Below are 24,866 nucleotides of genomic sequence, written 5' to 3' on the forward strand. Positions count from 1 at the left end.
TTGATGCTTAGTATTTTTTTTCTTGAATTTTTTTTTTACACTTGACTAAATGAGAAACATGGCCACTGCATTAGATACTGGTACATAATAAACTCAGGAATTGTATGCTGTCAGAAATAAAATAATGTAAGACATGAGAACAGATATGATTTTTTTTGTTTAGACTCTAACCTATACAATGACAGCATTTCAACCAATTCATGTATAAATATAAATAATGTCATCTATCTGTTACCCTATGTACAATTAGTATATCTACATAATAATAATAAGTACACAATAAAAGTAACATATTTTTTTTTTACAAAACAGAGAGTGTGATCTTTTAAATTCAAAACTGAAACAAACATATATTTGATGATGAAAATGTACAAAGACATCCCAAAGAGAAAGATTGTTTAAACATAAAAAACTGGAGATAAAAGAATCAACAGGCATTTAAAATGGTAAAAAGTAAATACTGTTAAAAGGAGCAGCTATCATTCTTCTGGTCAGGCTTGAAATGTAGGTCACACTTGCAATGTTATGCTGCAGCTAATGTGATCTCCTCCTTTGGTCGTTTGATGACACACTAGGAATACAAAAGATGCATTCATTTATTACAATCATTATTACAATCATTTCCAGTTTTATCTTTGGTCAGTTCACAATTACTATTAGACTTTTATCCTGGACAATGCTTCTCCGCCTCAACCTGGCATTCGGGTGGTGTCAGGGGGAGGTATGGCAAGAGTGAATGTTACTTTGATATTTTGGTATGATAGTGATATCCTCTTGTTTAAGTACTCCCAGGTTATGAATGTGAATAGTCTTGCAGATGTTTTGAACTGAATGGTTTAGTCTTCGTTGAATGTGCGAGAGAGTGTGTTAGTGAGACCTTGTCCCTGTCCAGGAAGGTTGGACGGTTGCTTCCTGGACATTTTAGGTGTGGAACTAGTGATTTCATGCCTAACTCCCAATAGAGGCAAGGATTTTCCAATAATGTACTGCTTAGTTCATTCAAATTGATTTGTTTTTATGGCCTCTAGAGGGCAGCAGTGAAACAATTAACTTAAACCTTACCACATTAAGCAAAGACTATATATAAAAATATTACAAGATTTGTTAAAAGACCACACATCTTAAGATAACATTGGAGGATCACGCTACTTACTCAGTGATACAGAGGATCACATTTCTTACAAAACATTTCAGATGACCAGACTTCTTACAAAATACTTCAGAGAACCAGACTTCTTACTAAACACTTCAGAGGACCAGACTTCTTACTAAACACTTCAGAGGACCTGACTTCTTACTAAACACAACACTTCAGAGGACCAGACTACTTACAAACTTACAAATCACTTCAGAGGACCAGACTTCTTACTAAATACTTCAGAGGACCTGACTTCTTACTAAACACTTCAGAGGAGCTGACTTCTTACTAAACACTTCAGAGGACCAGACTTCTTACTAAACACTTCAGAGGACCAGACTTCTTACTAAACACTTCAGAGGACCAGACTACTTACAAACTTACAAATCACTTCAGAGGACCAGACTTCGTACTAAATACTTCAGAGGACCAGACTTCTTACTAAACACTTCAGAGGACCTGACTTCTTACTAAACACTTCAGAAGACCAGGCTTTTATTAAGCACTTCAGAGGACCAGACTTCTTACTAAACACTTCAGAGGATGAGACTTCTTGCTAAACACTTCAGAGGACCAGACTTCTTACTAAACACTTCAGAGGACCTGACTTCTTACTAAACACTTCAGAGGACCAGTCTTCTTACTAAACACTTCAGAGGACCAGTCTTCTTACTAAACACTTCAGAGGACCAGTCTTCTTACAAAACACTTCAGAGGACCAGTCTTCTATCTAAACACTTCAGAGGACCAGTCTTCTTACTAAACACTTTAGAGGACCTGACTAATTACTAAACACTACTTACTGAACGCTGTTAACTGTAGGTCACAGAAACAGATGACTTTTACATCATCAGCCCTATAGACCACAAGGTCTGAAAGGAGAACTTTACTTTTCTTTTTTTTACTTACTGAACACTTCAGAGGTTCCTTATCAGCAAATACTGAACATTCCACCAATGTGAACAATGTGATTAAATGGCGTGTGGCACGAGTACAGACTTCATCAGCTGACCACTCAATGACCAGTTCTGGACTTTTCATATTCTTGCGAAATTCACTAGACACCAATGGTAGTTTCTAAGAATTTAAAATAAAATATTGTGATATTTTTTTGAGCAAGGCAATGTGAGAAATAACTTTATAGTAAAAACTCTCAATAAGGCAATTACTATATGAGAATCCCTCATTTTAGTGCAGTGTTAATTTAAGGTGGTAGGTCTAGTAAGTAACAGAAATAAAAAGAAAAAGTAACTATTTCAGGCCATACAATATATGGGAGCACATTATCATGATGTAAAGCTCATCTGTTTTTATGGCTGACAGTTAATGAGGGTGTCATGTGACCAGCACAATGACAAAATGCCTTTATTTTCCCAATGTACATAAGGTACCCATTGGAGTTGGATGACTCAGGGGATTCCTACAACTCCTGAATCAAATTGAGGCCAATCATTAAAGTAGGCCTTTAAACAGACCTGGGATGTGGCACTGTGAACAGTGGAAAACACTACTCATTGCCATGTCACAGGTCTGTGTTAAGGCCTATTATAACGACTGGATTTCATCAAGTTCCAGCCTTCATTGGGATTTGAATCAAGACCCCTCAGTTTGGAAGCCAAGCACTTTACCACTTGGCACAATGCCCCAATGAAAATGAAAAAAGCCCAATAACAATGTTTGCAAACTTATTAACTCTTTCTCTCCTAACTGACGATACCAACGTTGATTCCACCAGAATGTGGTAAATAATTAAGGAGAGAATAGTTAATAAAAAAAAATATGGAAAAAAAATGTCATGGCAATCTTTTCTCATTGAACAGACTAGAGAAATGACAACTGGACAGATTGGTTTATGTACCCTTAACAAGAATTAACATTTGTCTTTCCTATTCATTTATAGTGCAGTGTTTTCTTAAAACATATATAAAGCAAAATCATAAATAAAAGTCCTTTCTTTGACAGATGCTATTCTTGTGTACTTTATTTCTATATCATTGGCTTTAAAAAAAAAATTGGAATACAACAGCTATGACTATTGCTCACTAAGCCACCAAGTAATTCTGTTCATGACATATCTATGGTGTTAGAAATGTACAACCTGCAAGAGAACAGATTAGAATCAGATTGTCTAGCATCCCATGGAGACTAACCTCAAGATAAACTCGTTTCACAATGCCCAGTTTGAGAATGAGAACATCAAATGACTTGTCCAACACCGCCATCACCATCCCAGTTTCCTCTAGTGGGCCCACTTCCTGTGTGGGGAAAAACAGGTGAAAATGGCAGTCAATGTGGCAAAATTATGACAATGTTTTGAAAAGATGAATCAAAGATAAAACACACAAATATCAACACTTTATTATTATCCTTTTGTGTGGGGGATCCTCACTAACATGGTTATTGTTCCAATAAAAGTAGCCATTTCAATTCAACAGTCTAAGAGTTTAATGTTAAATAAGAAATCTATTCAACAAATTCTTTTGAAACAAAAATAATCTGTCAGATAAAACCAGAAAGTTTTCAATGACTTTTTCACATTTTAATTTTTTCCCAGTTCTGGGTATGCTATGGAGGTGGTTAGGCATCATATACAAACTATCTCCCCCCTTTCCAAAGCTTGATGTTTGCATCATGCATACCTTGACAAAAATAGAGAAGTACATCTCATTGCTCCTGTCTGAAGCCATCTTGGCATTCAGCTTCTTATCATTGCAGTAGTCAGCTTGTTTTTGTAGAAGCTGGGTGGACATCTCAGTGACTTCAGAATAACCTGAACACACACAATCAATACTTGGAGATTTCAGAATAACTTTATTTAGAAAAACAGTTCTGGGATACATGCTCTCAAGAAATATTGGTTTGAAAATGAAAGACATGTTTTCATTTTTTTCTAGTCAAACAATGACTGAGTAGTAAGCAAGCCAATGGCTGCCATACTAAGATATTTGTTGGATTTAAATGTCACAATGTTCTATAACCAGCACAGGTTTTGAGGATGTCAAACTTTTGTTGAAGAAAATAAAGGGCCATGGTACTGACAAAATGATAAGTAAGGTCTCTAAGTGAAAAAGGAACTTTTGTTTTATTTTGTTCACTGAAAAAAAAAAAAATTAATGAGAGTAGAAAGAGAGTTCAATAAATGGAATGTCTCAGAATTACTCTATATCATTATCTTAAAGTGTATCTGAGGTGTTTTTTTGGCTTATGTCAGACATGATAATACATCACAATGTAACACTTCAATGTATAAGCCTTGCACCATAACTTTTGATAACACTTTCAGAACACTAATACCTTGCTTGTACTATAGAATAAAATAATAATCTGTTTTCTATTTGTTACAAAAGAAATATTTTAGTTAAACAGCAAGATTTTGAAAAAAACTAGTTCTATAGATCATAATTTCCATACCTAGAGCAGCAGCCAACAATCTGTGAACTAGAATGTCAGGGTAACGTCTGATTGGGGATGTGAAATGTGTATACAGGGGAACATTCAGGGCATAATGGTGGAACAAACTTTCATCCTGAAATGTTCCTGCACAAAAATACTTGGCCAACTGAAAAAGAAAATTAAATTGTAAACATTTATTTGCAAATTTTAAGCCTGTTTTGTTTTTATTTCTGTTTAAGTTTAAAGTATCTTTCTTCCAGGCAATACATGCACTGGATTACTCAGAGAGTGCTTGACTCCCACTTGATTGTAGTAACTAATTTACTAGGTGTAACAACAATGTTTTATTCTTTTCTGCAATCATTAAATTCACAATACAAGTCTATGACATATATAATCATGAGAAAACTTGAATTCAGCTGGAACTAACTAATCTAAATTTCCCCTAGAAATGTTACATGCATGGGTTTAGAGATCAATATACCTAAAACTTGAATTCAGCTGGAACTAACTCAGATTTCCTCTAGAAGTATTACCTGCATGGGTTTGGAGATCAATACAACTAAAACTTGAAATCTGGACTGAGAGAATTCATCTTCTCCATAATATTTTAATAAACTTTTCTGAAAAAAAAAAACAATTTACATATGCATGTAAATGAATAAATATGTTAGTTATTAGTGTTTTTAGAAACTACATCCATTTATTGTTAATCACAAACATTAAAAAATAAACCAGATTATTATTAAAACAAAAACGTACATGTAAAGTGCTGGAGTTGGAAGCATCTATTTCTAAACTAAGGCTATCACAGAGCTCTTCCTGTCAAGTTAAAAGAAAAATACAAGTAATGTTTATATACATTTAATATAAATTTAGGTTCATGACTACTACTATTAATTCAAAAACAAAAGTTAAATACTAAACATTTTTTGAACAATTCACTGATGATTAAAGCTGAAGTCAACATAGTGTTTCAGAATCTAATTTGTTGTAATAAAACAGACAAGGTACTGTCAATAAACTTGCTTGTCATTGAATGTCAACTAAAATATTGTTATGAATCTGATCATAGACATCAATGTTGTAATAATAATAATAATAATAGTCTTTATTGTCCGTATGGAAATTTGTCTTACAATTTGTGCATTACACCAAACAAAAAACATTATAACTATAAGAAACCAAAGTGTACATTCACACCAGACTCACTCATAATTTACATGTGACAAAGTTTATATCAGATTGTTCTTATTTAATGATTTGATTGCCAGGGGAACTAAAGAGTGTTTGTGTCTGTTTGTCTTTGGAATTGCTGTGGAGAGGCTATGTACTGGCAAGTGATTCCCTATCACAGAGGCTTGCCATCGGTGGCAACAAGATAAGCTACTACACTAAACGCTTCACAAAGCCATTGGACAGACAAGGGTCTTGGAGAAAGTTTGGCGTCAAGATGTGAAGCAGTCATGGCCCCTGGGCACGCAGACACACACAATGCTGTCCACAAACCAAACCCCTAGCTTTAGGTAAATAGCCCCACTGCCTTGTGTGTCTCTGTAAGGTCTAAGGCAAAGATAGTAAAAGCTGACAGAAAATCCGGTTTTGGAGCCCCCATAGGTGGGGGGACAGTGTTAAGACCACTGCTCTCAGGCAATTCCTGCAGCCACCTGACCCAAATTGCATTGGTTTTCCATACCTTTGGATCCGGTCAGTATGGTAAGCTTTCCCCCAGCAATCAAGAGGTCACTCCATCTCTCTCTGACAACAATAATGACTACTTTCTTTATGTTTTTGCTTCAAATAAACACAAACAGAAATCAGAGCCAAAAAAAATTATTGTCCATTCCTTGATTCCTCTCTATGTTAATCTCTTAATAATAAATGAAAAAATTATAACAATGAAATGTCCTTTTATCAGTTGCAATAGTCCATGGAGCAAGTCCCAGTGCCATCCATAGAAGTCAGAAGTTTTGTGAGCACCAGGACATAACAGTTGTCAATCTAAAATGATTCTCTACAACTTAAAGGATTAGGCAATCAGGACCTACCATAACTTCAAGTGGTTTTATCTGAGGGGGAGGGTGACGTCTCAAGATGGCTTTCTGTGGGAAACTTTGCTTGATTTTGTGGGCTACAGCCATATTGGCAAGTAACATGAATTCTTCTATCAATCTGAAAATACACAAGTCAATATCATTTAACTTCGTAAGTGTAATCCATCAATATTTTATTTTCATCAAATTACTGTTGTTAAGATAAAACACTTTTATTATTATTATTATTGTATCTTAAAAATTCTTTTATATGTTGTTGTTGTTTTTTTTGAAAAACAATTAATAAGCATATCTGAAAGAGGCAAAAAATAGTGTGACAGCCAAGTACTTAGTATATGGCATGAGATGCTAGAAGGAAAAATATGGTCTCTCAGGGTAAAATACAACATATATATATATATGTATTAATTCCGACAGCTATTCCTTTAAAAATCAATGTATATCTTCTCATTAACTCTTTCTCTCCTAATTAATGATACCTTCATTGATTTGACTCCATTCAATTAGATTAATTTTTGGATTTATAAAGTTGTATTTGTGTTATATAAAAAGAGCTGTCATTCTGTCAATATTCTGAGTGCTTCAAGAAGTCTGTGCGTCAAGGACACAACAATACTGGCCACCAAAATGTAAATGATGTTAAATGGTGTAATGTTGAAGAATGCGAATGTCGTGAAATGCTGGGTTCTTGCTTCCTGGAGTACTCTTGACACGTGACAATTATTTATGCTATAAACTGATTTAAGTCCATTTTAGCAGACAAATATAAAGTTTATTTTACAACATAATAATAATACTGCACTCCTTGTTAGTGCTACGAGTCAAGAAATAACAAACAATCCTATCCGCATAACAGCGGTATCAAATGTATCCAATATATAGAGTCTCTAGATTACAAATCACGTCCGCATTTCAGCAGGTAACACTGTGCAGAAATATAGATTAACTAATACATGTCTCAAAAAGACCACTGGCAACAACTGCCCACAAGATACATTCTAACTGAAATTACTACAGACTTTTCTAAGTCGCTACTGTCCATCCTGGACCAAAAATATACTAGACAGCCTCGTACAGAGAGTAACACTTTACTGACCACCCGGTCCAAAGTATCCCACCTGGCTTTACTGACTCGACTGACTTGACTGAACTCAAAGTCAACTTTATTCATTCTACTTCCTGTTTTCTACATCAGGAATTCCACGTGTCTTTTAAACTCTTAGCATGACGTGAACTTTGAATCATGCAATGTCAACTGAGACTGTGACACATTCCCTTATAATTCTATACCAAAAGTAACGTTTTATGATTACAAACAAAAATGTTATTGAAGTTTAATCATAACAGGGTAGAGTGTACAAAAGCAAAAAATAAACAATTCTGTCAGAAACATGGAAAATAATCAAGGAGTTAAAGAGTTAATGTATGATCCAAGAAGTCAGCCTAAGAAAAAATGTTGAAAGTTATTAATGTAATTACCTATTGCTATCTTTTTGTTTGTAGACAGAGTAACCATTGGGTAGTGCAGTTTCTTTATTGAGTGAAAACTGTATCTTCACTTGGTCTAACCTCAAGGCTCCATTGTCAAATCTTTGTTTCCTCAAACTGAGTGCTATCTAAACAAAATCATAGAGCAGATAAAACCCAGTTCAGTTGTGCAGACATAAATCAAGAACAATAAATTCTATTGCTGAAAGAATGCAGTGTTTACAATAGACTACTAAAAACAATAGGATGGGAAAGGAAGTTAACAGCAGTTTAACTTTCATTTAAAAAGACCTAATCGTGTTTTGTTCATAATGAGATGAGAAACTCAAGGACTCTTGTCTTAGTCAAAACTGGATGTGTAGTGTTCTTTTATTAGTGTGTTATTTTGTTGCTTTTTTAATTTGCTGATACCACAAAGCATAAGGCCTTTTTGAGAAATAAAGTATTTTTGAAGCTTGTTTTTGTTCTAAAGGTATTAAAATGACATTTAAAAAAAAACAAAAAAACTCATTCCAATTTTTTTAAAGTGTTTTTTTTTTCTATTAAATTCATTTTTTTCAAAAGAAATATTTTTTTTATTAAATAGTCACATATCATTGCTTTTTACTATGAAACAACTTTTTAAAACCAGAAAATGTAATTGGGTTGATATTCAAACCAAGTTGAGCAATACTGTGAATCTAAATTGTCACTAACATACTATAGTAAGTGCATTAAATACAGTATAACTTGCACACAAAAAGTTTTTTAAAACATTGAACATATATTGTTGTCTACACCCATGGTATATATATTCAAGGTCTCTCACCTTATTCAGCTGTAAAACTCTCTTACACACATCTTGAACGGAGAAACCATTAGTGATGGGAGGCAGCTCATCCTGTGTCCATACTTTGTTTGGGTGATCTATGAAACCCTGTTAGTTAAAAAATATTCAACTTATTAAAGTTTTGATAATAATAACATCCCAGAGAATCATCTGACATATTATATGCTGAATTTTCCATTATTGGTATTCATCATATTTTAATAAGCAAAGAGTTTATGATGGTGTCATAGGTCTCTACAACTCTTCAGTCAGACATCCTGCCAGAACCCACTGTCTTATGCTACCTTTTCAAACTCTTATTGCAATTTCTCTATTCAGCTTGCAAATTCATGGGGAACTAGGAAAAACCTGGATATGGATCTTGTAAACGGCTACAACAATTTACCTAGAAATTTGACAGTTGATGTTTATCTTAGGGAAAAGAATTACTAGCTAATTAGCAACCCTAGAAAATCTCTAATTTGACCATTATAATTTTTTTGAAATATTATTTTCTAAATTAAATTTGGTCTTGAAAATCCTTATCTTGAACATACACCTCATCAAGTATTTCTGCCTTATTTATTTGAGTTAAATACATAAATAAAGAGACCTTCAGGAACATTTTGCATACGATCTTGTAAGTCTGGATCTATAGGGCTATCAAGAATTTTATAAACTCTGAGTACATTTATACATTATATTTTTTTTCGCACAACAGGGGAGAGAATTTTTTTAAAAGTATTTATTATATCTTACTTGTTTCAAAATATATAAGCCATTATCACTTTCTGTAATAATTATCGTAAAAGAAAGATTGTAGTTATGTATAGATACTTAAATGATTTTAAACCAACACAACCATCAAACAACATCGTTGAACTTTTGTAATCTTTAGATTGAATAACACTACCAAAATACTGAGAATAAAAGCACAGACACACACACCTAACAAGGCTAACAGTCTAAAGCAGCAACAATATTTTTTATATATTATGGCTGAAACAAGTGTGGAGACAGGGTTTAGGTAGAACACTGTTAAACAACAATTTGAGAATAACATTTTTTAGAAAGATAAAACATTTTTACAAAAACTAAAACACCATATAAGTCATGACTATAACATTCTACCATCATAGAGATCATACAAGACACTGATTAAAGAAAAAAAAAAAAACAGATACAAGAATTCCTTTTTCCCCCCTGGCAATCAAAGCATTAAATTCAAAGCAACTTTCTGACAGAATGAGTGAATCCATAATTATAATGGTATGTTAAGTGTAGTGTAATGCACATATTGTTAGACAAATTTCCACAAGGATAATAAAGATACATTATTATTAGATATAAATGCTAATCTGGTTAACACTACCAATCCAAGGTTGTTGTTTTTATGGAGGGGAAATCCCATTGATAGCCATGTGAGAAATGAACCAGGTGCGGCTGCAATGCAGTAGTGCAGCAATCTATAACTCATGCTTTGGTTGGAGCTTCATAGAGCTTGGCTTTTTTTTTCCTTCACTATTTTTTTCTCAAATATTGTCTTCTGGTTTCTGATGTCCTACATGGCATGTTTATTCCACCTCTCATTTGTTTCAACACTAAACTTCCCATTCCTATTTTATGTTTACAATCAAACTCATGCTGCAAAACTTGCTATATATTTACCTGAGCATGTTCATAACTCAATTTCACACAAGACCTTATCACTGTTCTGCCATACCACTCATCAAAGATCTGAAAAAAAAAAAAGATAAAATATCCTACTAAAGAAAAACAAATTGCCAGTAACCAGCAACATGATTTTGCTAAAACTTAATTTAAGAAATCTACCTGACCACTGCAGAAAAATCATTATTGTCATTAATATTCATTTATTTATTATTGTTAGACAAATGTTTGTAAAGTGAGACAGTGAAAATAACACACACACACACAAATAAAAACAGTTTGTGTGTAGCCTACCCTATCAGTTTGGTCATACTGACACATTAAACAACAAAAACATTCCTATATATTGTATAAAAGATGAAGATTAATACAAACTGACTATTACACATTTTTTTTTTAATTACTTCAACAAAGCTATTTGTTTGACAAGCTTCAGATGCTCAGTCAGAAATGAAGATTTTAAGTCCTAGCCCAAGCTTCTTGTATGATGGCAGAAGGCAGGGTTTGTATTTGGGACCATTGGTCAATAATCTGAGGCACATACCATTCAACTGGGCCACCATGTGCATTCTATACACAAACTTAATTGTTTTTTTTTTTCATATATACAATTTTTCATGGCGGGAGGCAGGGTTTGAATTTAGGACCATCTGTTAATAGCCTGACGTACATACCATTCAACTGTACATGCTTACACAAACTGAATTCTTTTTTTTTTTTTCCTATTTACAATTTTCGTAACTACACATATTTTTCAATTTATTGAAGTTATTTATTTTTTTTGTAAAAAAAAATAAATTATTTTAGTAAAATTATTATTCAGTTATCTTTGTTAGGAAATATAGGGTAGTTTTTTTCTAACAGAAGTAGGCATTATCAGGTTAGCATATTTGCATCAGCATCAATTTATATATATAAATAAGATAATCATCTCATTTAATCTTACCTCCCCTTCTTCATTAATTGTCCATATGACAGAGAATGCAAGTCTGTCTTGGTCAGGATTTAAGCTGCACAACTCCTCACATAACAGTCTAGGCAACATGGGTACCACCTAATTAAAAGACAAAGTTAGGACCACAATAAAATGAGACTACTGGCTAAGCCTTTCTCAAACTCCATGTTTCAAGTTTTGTAGAGATGATACTGTACCTTCTGAACCAAGTAAACGCTGGTGGCCCTACTGGCAGCTGCTGTATCCAGCTCTGTACTTTCTTGAACAAAGAAACTGACATCCGCAATATGAACTCCCACTTGATAATTACCTGAAAGTAAACGGGCAAACTGTTACAGGCTGGCCAGACAGAAATATGTTCAGGAAAAGAACCATGAAGAGATCACCACATTTGAGTTTGGCCTAAAAGCCATCATGAGCAAACTGGAAAATCTAGAAGAGAAAGTAAGCTTCAAAGGACCTGAATGCCAAGGCTGAAAGAAGAAATCAAGTCTTTCAGAGTAAATACTACAGAAAAATGTTGAGTATCAAATACCAGGAAAAGAAAACAAATAGAGTTTGTACTTTTACAAGTCAAAAAGGAGGAATATCTCAATACTGTAAAGAGACCAAAGCTCAGCTGGTTTTGGCACATTGTCAGACATAAATCCCTTTCAAAAGTCATTTTTTAAGGTACAATGGACTGAGCACCAAGAAGACTAAGACTAAGACTGCTTTATTGATCCTTACGGAAATTTGTTGTGATTACAAGGACTCTTTTCTCATAAAAAGACAACACAACAGAAAAATACACATAAATACAACAGACAACATAAAGAGTTCATTCAGCGACTACACACAGAAAGAAAGAGTCATCTGAAGCAAAGCTGGCTGGACAAAGTGAGCTGTGAAGCAAAAGAGCTTGGCTTCAGAACAAAAAAGTTCCAGGTTCAAATCCTGGTGAATACATGGATTTTTTATTTTAGGGCACCTCTGAGTCCACCCAGCTCTAATGGGTACCTGACATTAGTTGGGGAAAAGCAAAGGCAGTTGGTCACATGACACCCTTATTAACTGTAGAACACATGATCTAAAAGGGGAACTTTACTTTTTTTATATTTTCTAAAGACTTACCATTTCCTAACTCTTCAATAGATACTGCGTCATCTAAGTCCCTTGCTGTGGCTGGATCTATTGTAAATATACATGACTGTCTAAGGTCTTTACGGTATGTGTATTCAGAAGCTGGTATGGTCCAAGGCAAATTCTGAGGCAAGCACTCAATTACCTAATTAATTATATAGCAAAGAATTTTAAAAGAAATTATTTTACATTTGTAAGAAATGTAAATGTCATTTCTAAATTATCTACATCTCCTTGAACAAATAGCCAGAATTTCATTTAAAAATAATGTCTGCATTAAAGGATTAATTGGTGATGATGTGATAAAATATAGTTTAGGTTTTGTACTAGCAATATTTTTCATTTGAATACATCAGCTTGTGATGATATGCTACTAGATTTGAAGCAATAGCCTCTAAGATGCAGTTATTGTTTTTGTGGTTATGACACAAGAGCCCTGTGCACATTATGAAACTTTTTCTCTACTGTCAGTTGACCAATCAATATTTTGTTGAAGTTTTCAAATCCTAACTTTGTTTGTAGGACTATAGACTCACAAAATCTGATGATAGTTCTACCAAACCTAAACTCTCATACTGTCAGCTTACTTTTCTAGTTGGTTACTTATTTTTATTTTATTCTATGTTTTAGTCTTTGGATAGATGGTGACAAATCTGCTTTTATAAAATATGAAAGATTCAATCAAAGATTTAATGTGTGCCAACCTTATCTGAGAATGGTGTATCATCCACATCTAACTCTATCAACATGGCTTCTGTTTCTGGCTCTATCTGACCTGCCTCACCTAAACTTTTTGCCAGACATCTGAAATACAAGAATTAGAACAATTTATTGTGCTATAAGCAAAAGGTATAAGACTGCTGCTATTCATGATCTGTATTTAAAAAATGATGACCATCTCTAAACTATTAAGTGACTAAGATCTGATAAATCTATTGTATTCATCTTCAATATTCACTCTCACATTTGCACACAAAATATAGGCTAAGCCTTGTGTAGTTCAATAAGCTATAAGGGTGCCTCATTTTAAGAAATAGGTTCTCAAAGTATATTATGAATAATATGTAGTCACACATTTCCAGGCAGAAAATCTTTTGCAATTAGAATTAACTTACATTACTTTGAGCGCCGTGGCTGAGTGGTAAAGTGCTTGGCTTGTGAACCAAAGCGTCCCGGGTTTGAATCCTGGTGAAGACTGGGATTTTTATTTTTGGGATCTTTAGGGGGCCCCAGAATCCACCTAGCTCATAATTGACTACCTGACATTAGCTGGGAAAAGTAAAGGTGTTTGGTCAATGAAATAGCCACATGACACCTTTGTTAACTATTGGCCACAGAAACAGATGACTTTTACATCATCTGCCCTATAGATCACAAGGTCTGAAAGGGGAACTTTACTTTACACTTAACATTACATTGCTCTTCTTCTGTCATAAATGTAATATAGTTTAAGCTTTTAAACCTGTCTTAAAACCCCACACTGAAAACAAAGCATTAAAGTATTTTCTTTTCATATAAATTACAGACATGCCTTCAAAACAGAAGATAATTAAGTCCTATGCATATCCTTGTGTTAATCTGGTCATGCATGTTCATTATAGACTTGAACTAAGCTAAAATGGTGTAGCTTGCATAATATCTCTTCTAATACCCTGAAGGTGTACAGAATAAGATGCTTACCCCAAAGGCATATTGGATGTTTCATCCCACTGTTGTATTCTGGCTATGTACAATATTTGTGCGTAAATGTCTGGCCTGTCATAGAAATCTGAAAGTAAATGAAAGCATTTTAAATTAGGGTAAATTTGAGATCAAATATTAACATTAGTCAAAATGGGGGAGTTGTGTTGTTATTTTTTTTGTAAGTGGTTCAACTAAACAAACAAACAAACAAGCTCTCATGTATTTTGAAAAAAGGACTGGAGATGTTTTCATTTTACAGAAGGAAACTATTTTATTTGTACAATTCTTTCTTATTCTCTTTCTAAAACCTTGTTGTTAATGTATGAATAGAAATGATGTTAAAAATTAATCCTAAGGGCCCCATTGATAGGTGAAAACGGGAGATGGCTGCACGAGAATTTATTGATTTTTTTTTTTTACCAGCACAATGGCCATTCACTTTTCTTTCCCATCAAGAGATATATACACCTGGAGATGGACACACCAGCATACCAGCTATAAAAGTATAAACCAGAAATGACAATGCATTTTAAACGGTTGTGATGCAATATATTAAATTCTCAGTCCAGGACTTTCTTTATAATAAGATTAATAGTAATATAATAGGTCAATCACCAATGGTTCATGAAAAAATAGAGTCCCCCTGCTTTGTTTTGGTTTATGAACCTTCATAGCAAAGTGGTTTCCTTCTGGTGTTTGAGGTCTAATCCTTCAAGTACTACCCTTGTATTGTTTCAAGAAGCACCCCCCATTGAATCATTACTTCTCATGTCCAAGCCAGTAAGAAATGAGAATAAACTTTTAGGTACTAACTTTAACTTTTTAATACAATCAGAAGACTTGTGTAGATATCATTATTAATCCAACTTGTTTCAATATTCACAAAAGCTTTGCAATGATAAGTTTTATGAAGCCTTCTTAAAAAATCAAGAAAGATCATATGAATGTTTATGCCAAGAGAGGAGTTGTCTGTTCGTAATCTATTGTGCTACTATTTATTATTATTATTTACATTATATTTATATTTATTACTACTATTTATGACATGTCCATGACCTCCTTCTATTATATGTAATGACTATTTGTTTCAATCACCAAGAGGGTGATATAAGTTTTACACTTTTTATCTTCCCTTAGTGTTACTGCAAGTTTCCAAATATTAATGTTTATATGTCAAGTAGATATTTTCTGACAATCAGTCTAGCTCACAAAGTCAACATCTCATACATCTTAAGACTTTATAGTTTCTGGATCTTTACTAAATCTTGATTTTTTTTTTGTCAACATGAATATTGAGAAGAGTGAGAATAAAGACTAAATGGAAATGGGCGGGTTGTACCAAGAGCTTCATTTGAGACAGATGAAAGAAGTATTTTTGTGTTTCACTCTGGCAACTTAAGATCTCTGTACAATAGGACCTAAAGAAACATTTGAAACTAATGAAGCAATGAGACAGATCCACAACTAGTGTTAAAATAGCATGGTATACTTACCTTTTGGACACTCAGACATGGGGATGATAATACGTGGAATTCTGCTGTCTGATGGAGAAAACAGCGCAAAACGTTTATTTTTGTCTTGCATCAATTTAAGGCGCCCACTAGCTGCTCTGGAATTTTTTTTTTCATATATATACACAACCTGAAAGTTAACAGAAAAACACTTGAGTCTAGAAAGTATACAACTCTACAAACTCAACAGTCATTTCATGTATGAAAGTTAAAAAAAACAACTGTCAACTAAATTCTTTTACAATTTGTATCATTAACTGAGGTACTATTTAAATGATTAAATAAACTTAGATTAATCTAAATCTGCCATGATATGGGGAAAAACAAACTGGACACAACTTACTCTGCCAGTCCGTTGAACAAAACGCCTGGCATCTTCTTCTGACATGTTACTGGACTTCCCTACACCAAATAAATCTTTAGCTAGAGAGCTTCCATTGGTCCTCATATCTAATATTGAAACAAATTTCTTTACAGGAGTTTTCATGTTGCTGCCTTGAGGTGAGCTGTTTGGAGTCTTCTGGAGATTTTTATCCTTGTTAACTTGAGAAGGGCTGTTAGGTGTTTTCTTGAGACTTTTATCTTTGCTTTCTTGAGAGTTTGGTGTCTTCTGGAGACGTGTATCATTGGTGGCATCTAATGTGAAAATTAAAACATTAACTTAATAATGAACAAAGGTAAGGTTGTTACTGCCTATCGTGGTAATGGAATAAGCAATCCAATGCCTATAAAATGCTTCCAATGGCATGCATCTCCTGGCCTTCACGTGTGGACTACAAATTTAATTAAAGTAGTGAGGAACTACAATAAATTCCAGCAGAATTGTTAAACCTGAGAAAAGAAGCAAATGGGAGTAGATGGAGCCTAAGCCAGAAGGCTGGTTAACCTTGGCAGAATACCCACCTAAGAGACCAAACCTTCCACTGCCTTGCTGCTAAACTCAAAACACGAGAAAGGCTTTGGGAGTTAAGCATGGAAAAAATCAGGAGCTGGTGACCTTTAGGCAGTTTGTACAGGGTTTCTGCACCAAAGTCTAATTGAAATTCAAGGAGTTTTCAAGGAGAAATTTAAAAATTCCAGGACATTAAATTCGCGCCAAAAAATTTTTAAAAATATTTATAGCCCATATATATATATATATATATATATAGGTTGGAATAATTTAGATTTGATTACTAAATAAAAATAACTTACTCAAGATATTCAAAACATGCAAAAAATACATTATAAACTAGTACGAGTGTAAGGCCTACCATAAAACGCATCTTGAACATCCATTCTTTACAATATATTTACATATATACAAGGGTTATTAATGTTTTTTAGAGTCCACTGATCTCCCTCACTTTGGTTTCGATTTCCAAAGTAAGTTTTTCAATATGCTCTTTTTTAAGCTTTGCAGAGCGACGTAAAGCACTGGATTCTATTAAAAATTTGTGACTGTTAGTGTTTTCTGCTTTTTCTGCAAGCTTGTCTGCAGAGTCAGTGAGGCTTGTAATGTCCCTTTCGAACCTAGCTTTTTTGGCTTTCATAGCCTCAAGTTCTTCAAATTGATCGTTTCTTTTCCTTTTTAGGTTCTTTCTTTTTTCCTCCTCAGCCCTAACTTCCAGATAAATTCTATACTTTGATCTGGCTGAAGCAGCAGAAGAAATTGATACATTTTTAATTCCTCCCATTGCTTCAATGCTGTTACAAATCATTCTCTTGGCTATAAGTGTTCTCTCCATCATGTTGACGCACATTGTCTCTTTATTGGTACTGAAACCTTTTTCGACCTGGGCTTGGCCATGAGACAGAATCAAAATTCCTCTCATTAGTGCCCATAGTTTACTGAATTCACTGTTAATATGTTGGTTAAAAAAAGTATCCAGTCTATCACATTGGATACTAAAGGACTGGAATACTATAGAATTTGTGGTGACAATGGAACTGTGCCACTGGGTGAATTCTGACTTGATATTATCACAGTCATCTGCGCTGACACGGCCAAGCTGAACTAAGTAGCTCAAAGTGGCATCTAAGTCTCTTAAAGAACCATCAAAATCTTCTACAATGGTTTTAGGCTGTAGCCATTTCAAACACTGGACAAGCTGATTTTTCAGTGGAGATTTTGTCATTAATTTTATGGCTGTTGTTACCAGAAACTTTCTGCTCTCCATCTGGAAGTTTAAAATATCCCTTGCACTGGTTTACTCTTAATTTCCTTGACAGCAGGTTTGACTTTAAAACCTATGTCAACTTCTCCAGGAGGCAGAAGATTTTTTATATCTGACAAATCTGCACTAAGCAGTGCTGTAACTGAAGTGCATTCTTTAAAAACAGCTGTTGTCACAAATCTTTGCAACAATGACCGAAGCATGTTGAAGAGGTCTTGGGCCATAAAGGGCAACAGTGGTGCATCTGTTTGATATCTTTTTAAAAAAGGTTGCAAAACCTTTGCAATGGATATGAAGCTTTCAATTTTGGCAATTAGTAACACTTGTAATACACTGGACTCTCAGACCCAACAATGAGCAATTGACCTTGAACTGTATCTGCTATTGACATTCCTTTAAACCCTGGACCCAAGAAGGGGCATTGAGAAGGGGGAACTGCTGTGTAGGTGACATTCCAACTAAAGCATCCAGGCTCTCATCTCATCCTCTATAGGATGAGCCTTAGATGTCCTATGACTGAAGAAGGCCATATAAGTATGAACAAGAAATAATAAACACACTAACAAACAAGACAAATCAAGTTAAATCATATATACTGAAGAAGAAAAGAAAGCATAAGTGGACTAAAATGTACAGCTCTTGATCTAAGTCTGAATTATAATTGGTCAAGTCAGGATTTATGCTTGTTTTAAATAATGGTTGTAGATTTATCCTTTAATACCCCAAAGAACGTTTTTCCTCATAACTCCTTTTTAGGGCATGGAACAAGTGGAGCAGTTCTTAACAAATTAAAATGCTAAATAGAGATTTTTGAGTTCATAGCCAAGTAGAAGCTGAAAATGTTAATGTGGTATTCAATGCCCTAAAACCAAAAAGCTATAGTAAGTAGGAGATATTTGTTTGCTATGGTAATTATAGAATCAATTGAATATTACATTAGAATCCCAATTGAACTTCAAGTGTCCTAAGAAAAAATATGAAATAATAAAGTGATAGGTTAATACTGATGTTTTTATTTGTCTTAAACCTTTTTTTTTTTTAAAAAGGCTCCATTCAAAATTAAAAGTTAAAAAATTACCATGTCAACCAAGAAAAGAATAATGTGTCAAAGTTTTAAACAAGAAAGACATAAAAAATATTCTTTTTCAAAAACAAAGCTTTTATGAAGTATAGTTGTATCAATTAGTTTGGAATAGTCATGTAATTAAGTTTGAAATTGATCTAGACCAACAATAAATCTGTGCGATTAGAAATATTTTTACCATTGTTTTTGTTTAGCGCCATTTCATGCTTTTAGCTTTCTAAATATGCTGTGATCCTATCACTTGTCTGTGCCAGTTGAGGAAATAGGGGGTTAGGAGAAAGAAAGGGATATTGTGCTGAATTTTAACATAATCGTTTATAAGGGACTAATGCAGCTTAAACCACCAATGTGGTCAAGAACAATTTCTTTCCCTTGTTTGAGATCCCAAACCAAATAATTAATTACTAATAGTTAATTAACTGATTTATTAATTTTTTTTATTGATTCTTGTGTTATCAGGTAAAAGAAATAATTGTGCAAAAATTTCAGCTTGATCCGAGATTGGATGTTTTACCAGACAGACAGAAAAACATTAACTTTAGAGGTTAATTGATTAGTGATTTAGAGGTGATACAAGCTTAGTAAAAACAAAAAGTAAATTTACCATCTGTAAAACTCATTTCTTTTAAATCTGTTACGATATCAATATCACAGCTGGCTTCATTATCACTGTCATCATAGACTATATCTGGACCAGAGTCATCATCACTGACCTCTTCTAAAGATTTGCTAGACTTGACAGATGACTTCTCAAACTCATCAAACACATCCACAAAAACCTGAATATAAAAGAAAAACAGGTATAACTTTTATCATGGAATTGCTATAAGTTTTATTTGTTTCATTAAGTCCTACCTCTTTATGTTCCTAAATATGCAAACTTGTTCAGTGATATCTCTTACCCTCCATTGTTCATAAGGATTGACCAACACAACAACAACATCTGTGTTTAAAGATCTGTTCCTGTCTTTCATTCCAGAAATGAAAATATCTGCTGAGCCATCCTGTTTTTCAAAAAGTGATTTAGAAACTAATTCAGAATAGAATAAAAAAAAAAAATGTAACATAACTTTAAAAAGTAATAAAAGTATTTACTATTTCTATAAACATGTTTAAGTATACAATATTTTAAAGAAAGACTTTTTACAATCTATTGCAATTACTTACTGGCAAAGGTACATATGCATCTTCATAGTTTTTGGGGTTGATTCTTAAAGGACCCTAAAGTTTTAAAATAAATAAAATCAAAGATAATGACAGACAAAGTAATTACAAACTAAACATCCCAACAAACTGTACATGAATAAACTCTTTAGATAAAAGATACACAACAAGCTATGATACATTCAGACGATAATGGAAATATCTAAATAAATCTATAACCCACAATTCAAATCAGTTCACTTCAGTAAGCCCTTGTATCAAGTTATAGACAGCCAAAGCTCTATACCCCTATTTAGAATCCTAATGCAAGAGCTGATTTAGAGACTGATTAATCATTAATGTCTCTGTTAAGGCCTCAAAATGCTATTTGTTTCTTATAGCTTGTTCTGTGTCCAGGCCAAGACTTTACAATGCTGAGACCTAGAGTAAGACCATTAATGTGAATTCGGAGTTCCAAATAGCAAAGTGAACTACTCCCAGTGAATTGAGGCCAGGCCATAACTATTTCCTGCATTAAGAAATGAAGAAATACATTCTGGCAGAAGAGCAATGAGCATAGGTGTATTTAGCTAGATTTTTTTTTATGCAACTGATGGGTTTTGAACAGTGAAAGCTAGATTATTGACTTTACATGTAATGGACCTCATTCACCAATCGTAAACAAACAACATTTAGCCATGTGGTGCTCTATCTCTTCTATATAATTTACGATCTCATGTTTAATTCATAATGGTTGTCACGTTTTTTTCGTTGTTTTATCAATATGATCACGTGACTAAATGTTGTTTGTTTACGATTGGTGAATGAAGTCCATTATACAAATATAAATATAGGAAACGGGATGGAAAGAAGATATAAAGAGCTGCTGACTAGAAAATGTTTGTCAAGGATGATGTTTTTATGTGGTAAAATTGTTGGACACTAAAGTTTACTAAATAATAAGACCAGACTTGAGTTATTTCTCACACTGGGTATAGTTAAGAGTCTTTATAAACTATTTGAGACACAAAACCTTAGCATAATCCTTCATGAAATACCAAAATTATTTTAATAATGACATTTGCTATTCAAGATTCACTACAGATGGGTTTTTTTTCTATACTGTTGGGATTGGGAAACTATGTACACACACACACGAAGAAAATAAGATTTTAAATCAGTAAAAATAACATGTGATATGACTATACAAATATACTTACCACAATAAGTTGCCCCTTTTTAATCCCTTCATTGACAGACTCAAGAGGCCAGTAGGGTTCATATATCTGTCGATGCAAAAAAAAAAAAAAGAAAATTAATATAAAGTAAATAGTCAACCTCAAGCTATCTTTAGCATTTTATACATCTTCAGGCTTTGTGTGTGTGTGCAATACATTCCCTCTATTTATAGAAAACAGCTTAATCATGGTTTGGATGCAAAACTAGTTATTTGAATTCTTCAACGTTACAGGTGAGAATAAATAAGAATATTTCTTTAAGACATTTTTGTTATATTATCTTTTTTTTAAATTATTATATACATGAAAATCCTTTACCTAGAACAATTTTAAAAGATACTAATTTATATATTATATTACAATGAACATGTCTCCAGCAATGTAAACGCTTCAACACTTTATACCCATGTCTAGTATAAAATAGTCAAGTATCTCAGTAATACAGTAATAAATTTAGTTTCAATTAAATGAACATGAAAAGAACATTTACTTTATATATATATAATTCAACATTGTAGCATATGTAAATTACATTATCATATATACCAATGTAACATAGAATCTTTAATTTATATTTCAAAGATAATAGTAATAAAGTAACATATTGACTTAATGTTTAAAATACAATAATGTTATAATGATAAGACAAACAGCTCAAGAAATGATGAACAGCTCAAGAAATGATGAACAGCTCAAGAGAAGACAAACAGCTGATGTGATGATCAAACAAAAAAAAACTTACTTTCTGCTTCACTGATGGACTCTGAGGCTTTTTGTGATGTGAATTGTTAGCAGGTGATCTGACAGCTCCTGCTGGTTTATTATGTTTCCTTGCAGACATTTCTTATATGAGTTATAAAACTTAGAAAACGTGCCTTTTTAACATGAAAATTTACTGTAGATATTCATCATTTTTGAATGGTTGATAAAAAGTGCAGAGTTCTAATTGTTTAGTAGATCTTTTCACATACAATTTTTCAATTGTAGCCTGTAATATAAAAATTCATTGAAAATTATACTTCTTGTCTGTTAAGACTAAGACTAAGACTGCTTGATCCTTATGGAAATTTGTTGTGATTACAAGGACCCTTTTTTTAACATATAAAAACTAAAAACAACACAACAGAAACATTCACATAAATAAAACAGACACTACATAAAGAGTTCATTCAGCAACTACACACAGACATCTTGGTCCTTTTCATGTTTCTTGATCAAAGGGTGGTATTGATAAAGTCTGACAGAATAAGGTATGAATGAGTTTTTGTACTGCTCTGTTCTTGTCTTGATTATAACTGACTAGTGCTTGTCATTTACCTTGGATTGGAGTCTTTAGCACAAAAGTGCTTATGTATTTATCTTTAAAGACTTAATAAGGACAATGAGTAGCATGGATTTATTCACAACAAACATCACAATGTGAACACTCATTCAAGGTATTACCGTCATAAAACAATTGTTCGATGTGTTACAATCATAAAACAATCGTTCAATGTGTTACAATCATAAAACAAAATTTCAATTTTTACCATCATAAATTTGTAAAAAGAAAAAAATAGTAAAAGATGTACACTCCACAGAAATGATTAATTTAAAAATTAACAACATACAGGTTATTTGGCTGTGATATCTAATTGTCTCATTGATATTTGATTGCCTACCTAAAAATGTTTGTTAAAAGTAAACTAGTTCTAATTAGGTAGGCCTATAACATAACACATCAGGAGATTATTTGGTGCCAGATGAAATTTTAAAAAAGCCTTAAGCCCATTTCCTTCACTACCGGGTAGTAAAAAATAATAATTCCACACCTCCTGAGTTTGACCTCATCATGAACTTAGTCTTTACAAGGAAAAGGAAATAGTATGTGTCGGAAGTGAAGAAAAAAGGTGCATGCGCAGTAGCAATATAGTAGTAATTTGGTAAACATTCAAATAAAAAAGTTTTAGCAATAAAAAGTGAACCCTTCGAACCTCTATACAAATTGGGGCTTTTCGAACTTTGCACTTTACTCTAGTTGTCAGTGAACCTTTTGTCATGTGAACTAATAAATGTCATGAAGTATGAAGGATTTGTCAGTGAACCATTTATCTTTGTCATGACCCCAGTCTGAGTCTAAATACTTAATAAAATAAAGTTCTAGATCTACTATTAGTATAGTTGTAAGTCTAGATCTATCTAATAAAAATTTATTTAAAAATAAAATATTATTAGTTTAATAGTTATAATATGATAATCATAATTTAATATTATTATATATTATTATATCCATTGCATTGATCAATACTTGTCAATAGATCTATCATCTATCTAACAGTCTCTTTAGTAATTTACTTTAACTTTAAATTTAAGTACTTTAACTGTTTAACTAATATTCATATAATTAAATAATAAGTCATATTCATGATATTGTAATAATATTTATCTAGTCTCTAGATTCTATATCTAGATCTAGAAACATAGATCTAGTAATTCTAGTAATTGTAATCTAGCTAGATATCTAGACCTAGACCTAGTGAGATCTAGTTACTCTTAGTAGATTATCATTATTTTTTATAAATTATAAATGTTGATCTAGTTATTCTAGTAATCTAGTCCTTCTTGTGGATCTATTTTGCATTTACTCACAGTGATAACAGATGTAATATCTTATATTCAATAAGTGTTAGGATATGGTTTGGAAATTCGTAACAGCTGCTTTTAAAAAATTACTAAGAATGGTGTAACAAACCGCAACTGCTGCCTACCTTATTTATCTTCAGTTTTCGTTTCTTGTTAAAGGATTTGGTTTCACTTTTTGAATGACAGTTTTTCACACTGAACTGTACGAGCTCACAGACCTATATCTAATAGTAAAAGGTTTCCTTCCAGTTCGAACTTCGCATTCTCGGATCAAGTTGAAACTTTGCTCATAGATCTATATAACAAACCAAAGAAAAAAATATTTAATTAATTTTTGTAAATTGATTAATATTGTTTTAAATGGAAAAAAAATGCTGCAATATTGAGAGATATTGTCGTAATTGGGCAGCTCTTTCCATTATATAAGCTTAGTTTGTTTTTTAAAGTATTTTTGCAAAGCTCATTACTGTCTGTCTAGTACAAATTGTAAACACATTATTTCTCCCACTTCCCAATTTCAGATCAAGTTGAAACTTTGCACCATAGCACTTTGCACTTATAAATATATATAAGTATTTGCTTTGCAAACTTATTCATTGTTCCTAATAAAACATATAACACGAATCAATAAAAAAAAGCATCCAATTAATTATTTAGTGGTATTAAATTAAAATTGTTCGAGATAGAAAAAGGGAAATAAATATTACAGTACTGAGATGCATTGTTTGTGAATATTTAATTGTTTCCTTAATATGACCTTTGTATTTTTTTTCTTTTTTGCTTGTTTATGTTTTACTTGT

General features: G+C 32.9%; 1 protein-coding gene across 2 annotated transcripts; it reads right to left on the reverse strand.

Annotated features, from left to right (window-relative positions):
• Window positions 1-24,336, reverse strand: LOC106058382 (DIS3-like exonuclease 2). 2 transcript variants are annotated; one of them, XM_056008634.1, is made up of 24 exons: window positions 24,192-24,336; window positions 22,187-22,432; window positions 21,427-21,492; window positions 20,231-20,284; window positions 19,966-20,067; window positions 19,668-19,842; window positions 16,167-16,459; window positions 15,806-15,953; window positions 14,310-14,397; window positions 13,334-13,433; window positions 12,621-12,774; window positions 11,705-11,817; window positions 11,499-11,606; window positions 10,550-10,618; window positions 8,882-8,989; window positions 8,065-8,201; window positions 6,580-6,703; window positions 5,294-5,353; window positions 5,068-5,154; window positions 4,550-4,697; window positions 3,778-3,908; window positions 3,289-3,393; window positions 2,048-2,215; window positions 1-571 (listed from the first exon to the last, which is right to left on the reverse strand). In XM_056008634.1, the coding sequence occupies exons 2-24, from the start codon at window positions 22,283-22,285 to the stop codon at window positions 524-526; spliced, it is 2,685 nt and encodes an 894-aa protein (XP_055864609.1). In that variant the 5' UTR covers window positions 22,286-22,432; window positions 24,192-24,336; the 3' UTR covers window positions 1-523. The 2 variants fall into 2 exon arrangements, with proteins under 2 accessions (XP_055864609.1, XP_055864610.1); XM_056008635.1 differs by having other exon boundaries at window positions 24,073-24,203.
• Window positions 24,337-24,866: the final 530 nt, after the last annotated feature.

The sequence above is a fragment of the Biomphalaria glabrata genome, chromosome 13 (assembly GCF_947242115.1).
Source record: "Biomphalaria glabrata chromosome 13, xgBioGlab47.1, whole genome shotgun sequence".
In the NCBI taxonomy this organism is placed as follows: domain Eukaryota; kingdom Metazoa; phylum Mollusca; class Gastropoda; family Planorbidae; genus Biomphalaria; species Biomphalaria glabrata.

What these genes read in the sequence shown, in the direction of transcription:
- LOC106058382 (XM_056008634.1), bottom strand. Translation starts at nt 22,285, where the DNA reads ATGTCTGCAAGGAAACATAATAAACCAGCAGGAGCTGTCAGATCACCT. An exon ending in ATCCTTATGAACAATGGAGG is followed by an intron (nt 19,843 to 19,965) that starts GTAAGAGATATC and finishes TTTTATATTCAG; the next exon opens with GTTTTTGTGGATGTGTTTGA. An exon ending in TGAGTTATGAACATGCTCAG is followed by an intron (nt 8,990 to 10,549) that starts GTAAATATATAG and finishes TTTAACTAACAG; the next exon opens with GGTTTCATAGATCACCCAAA.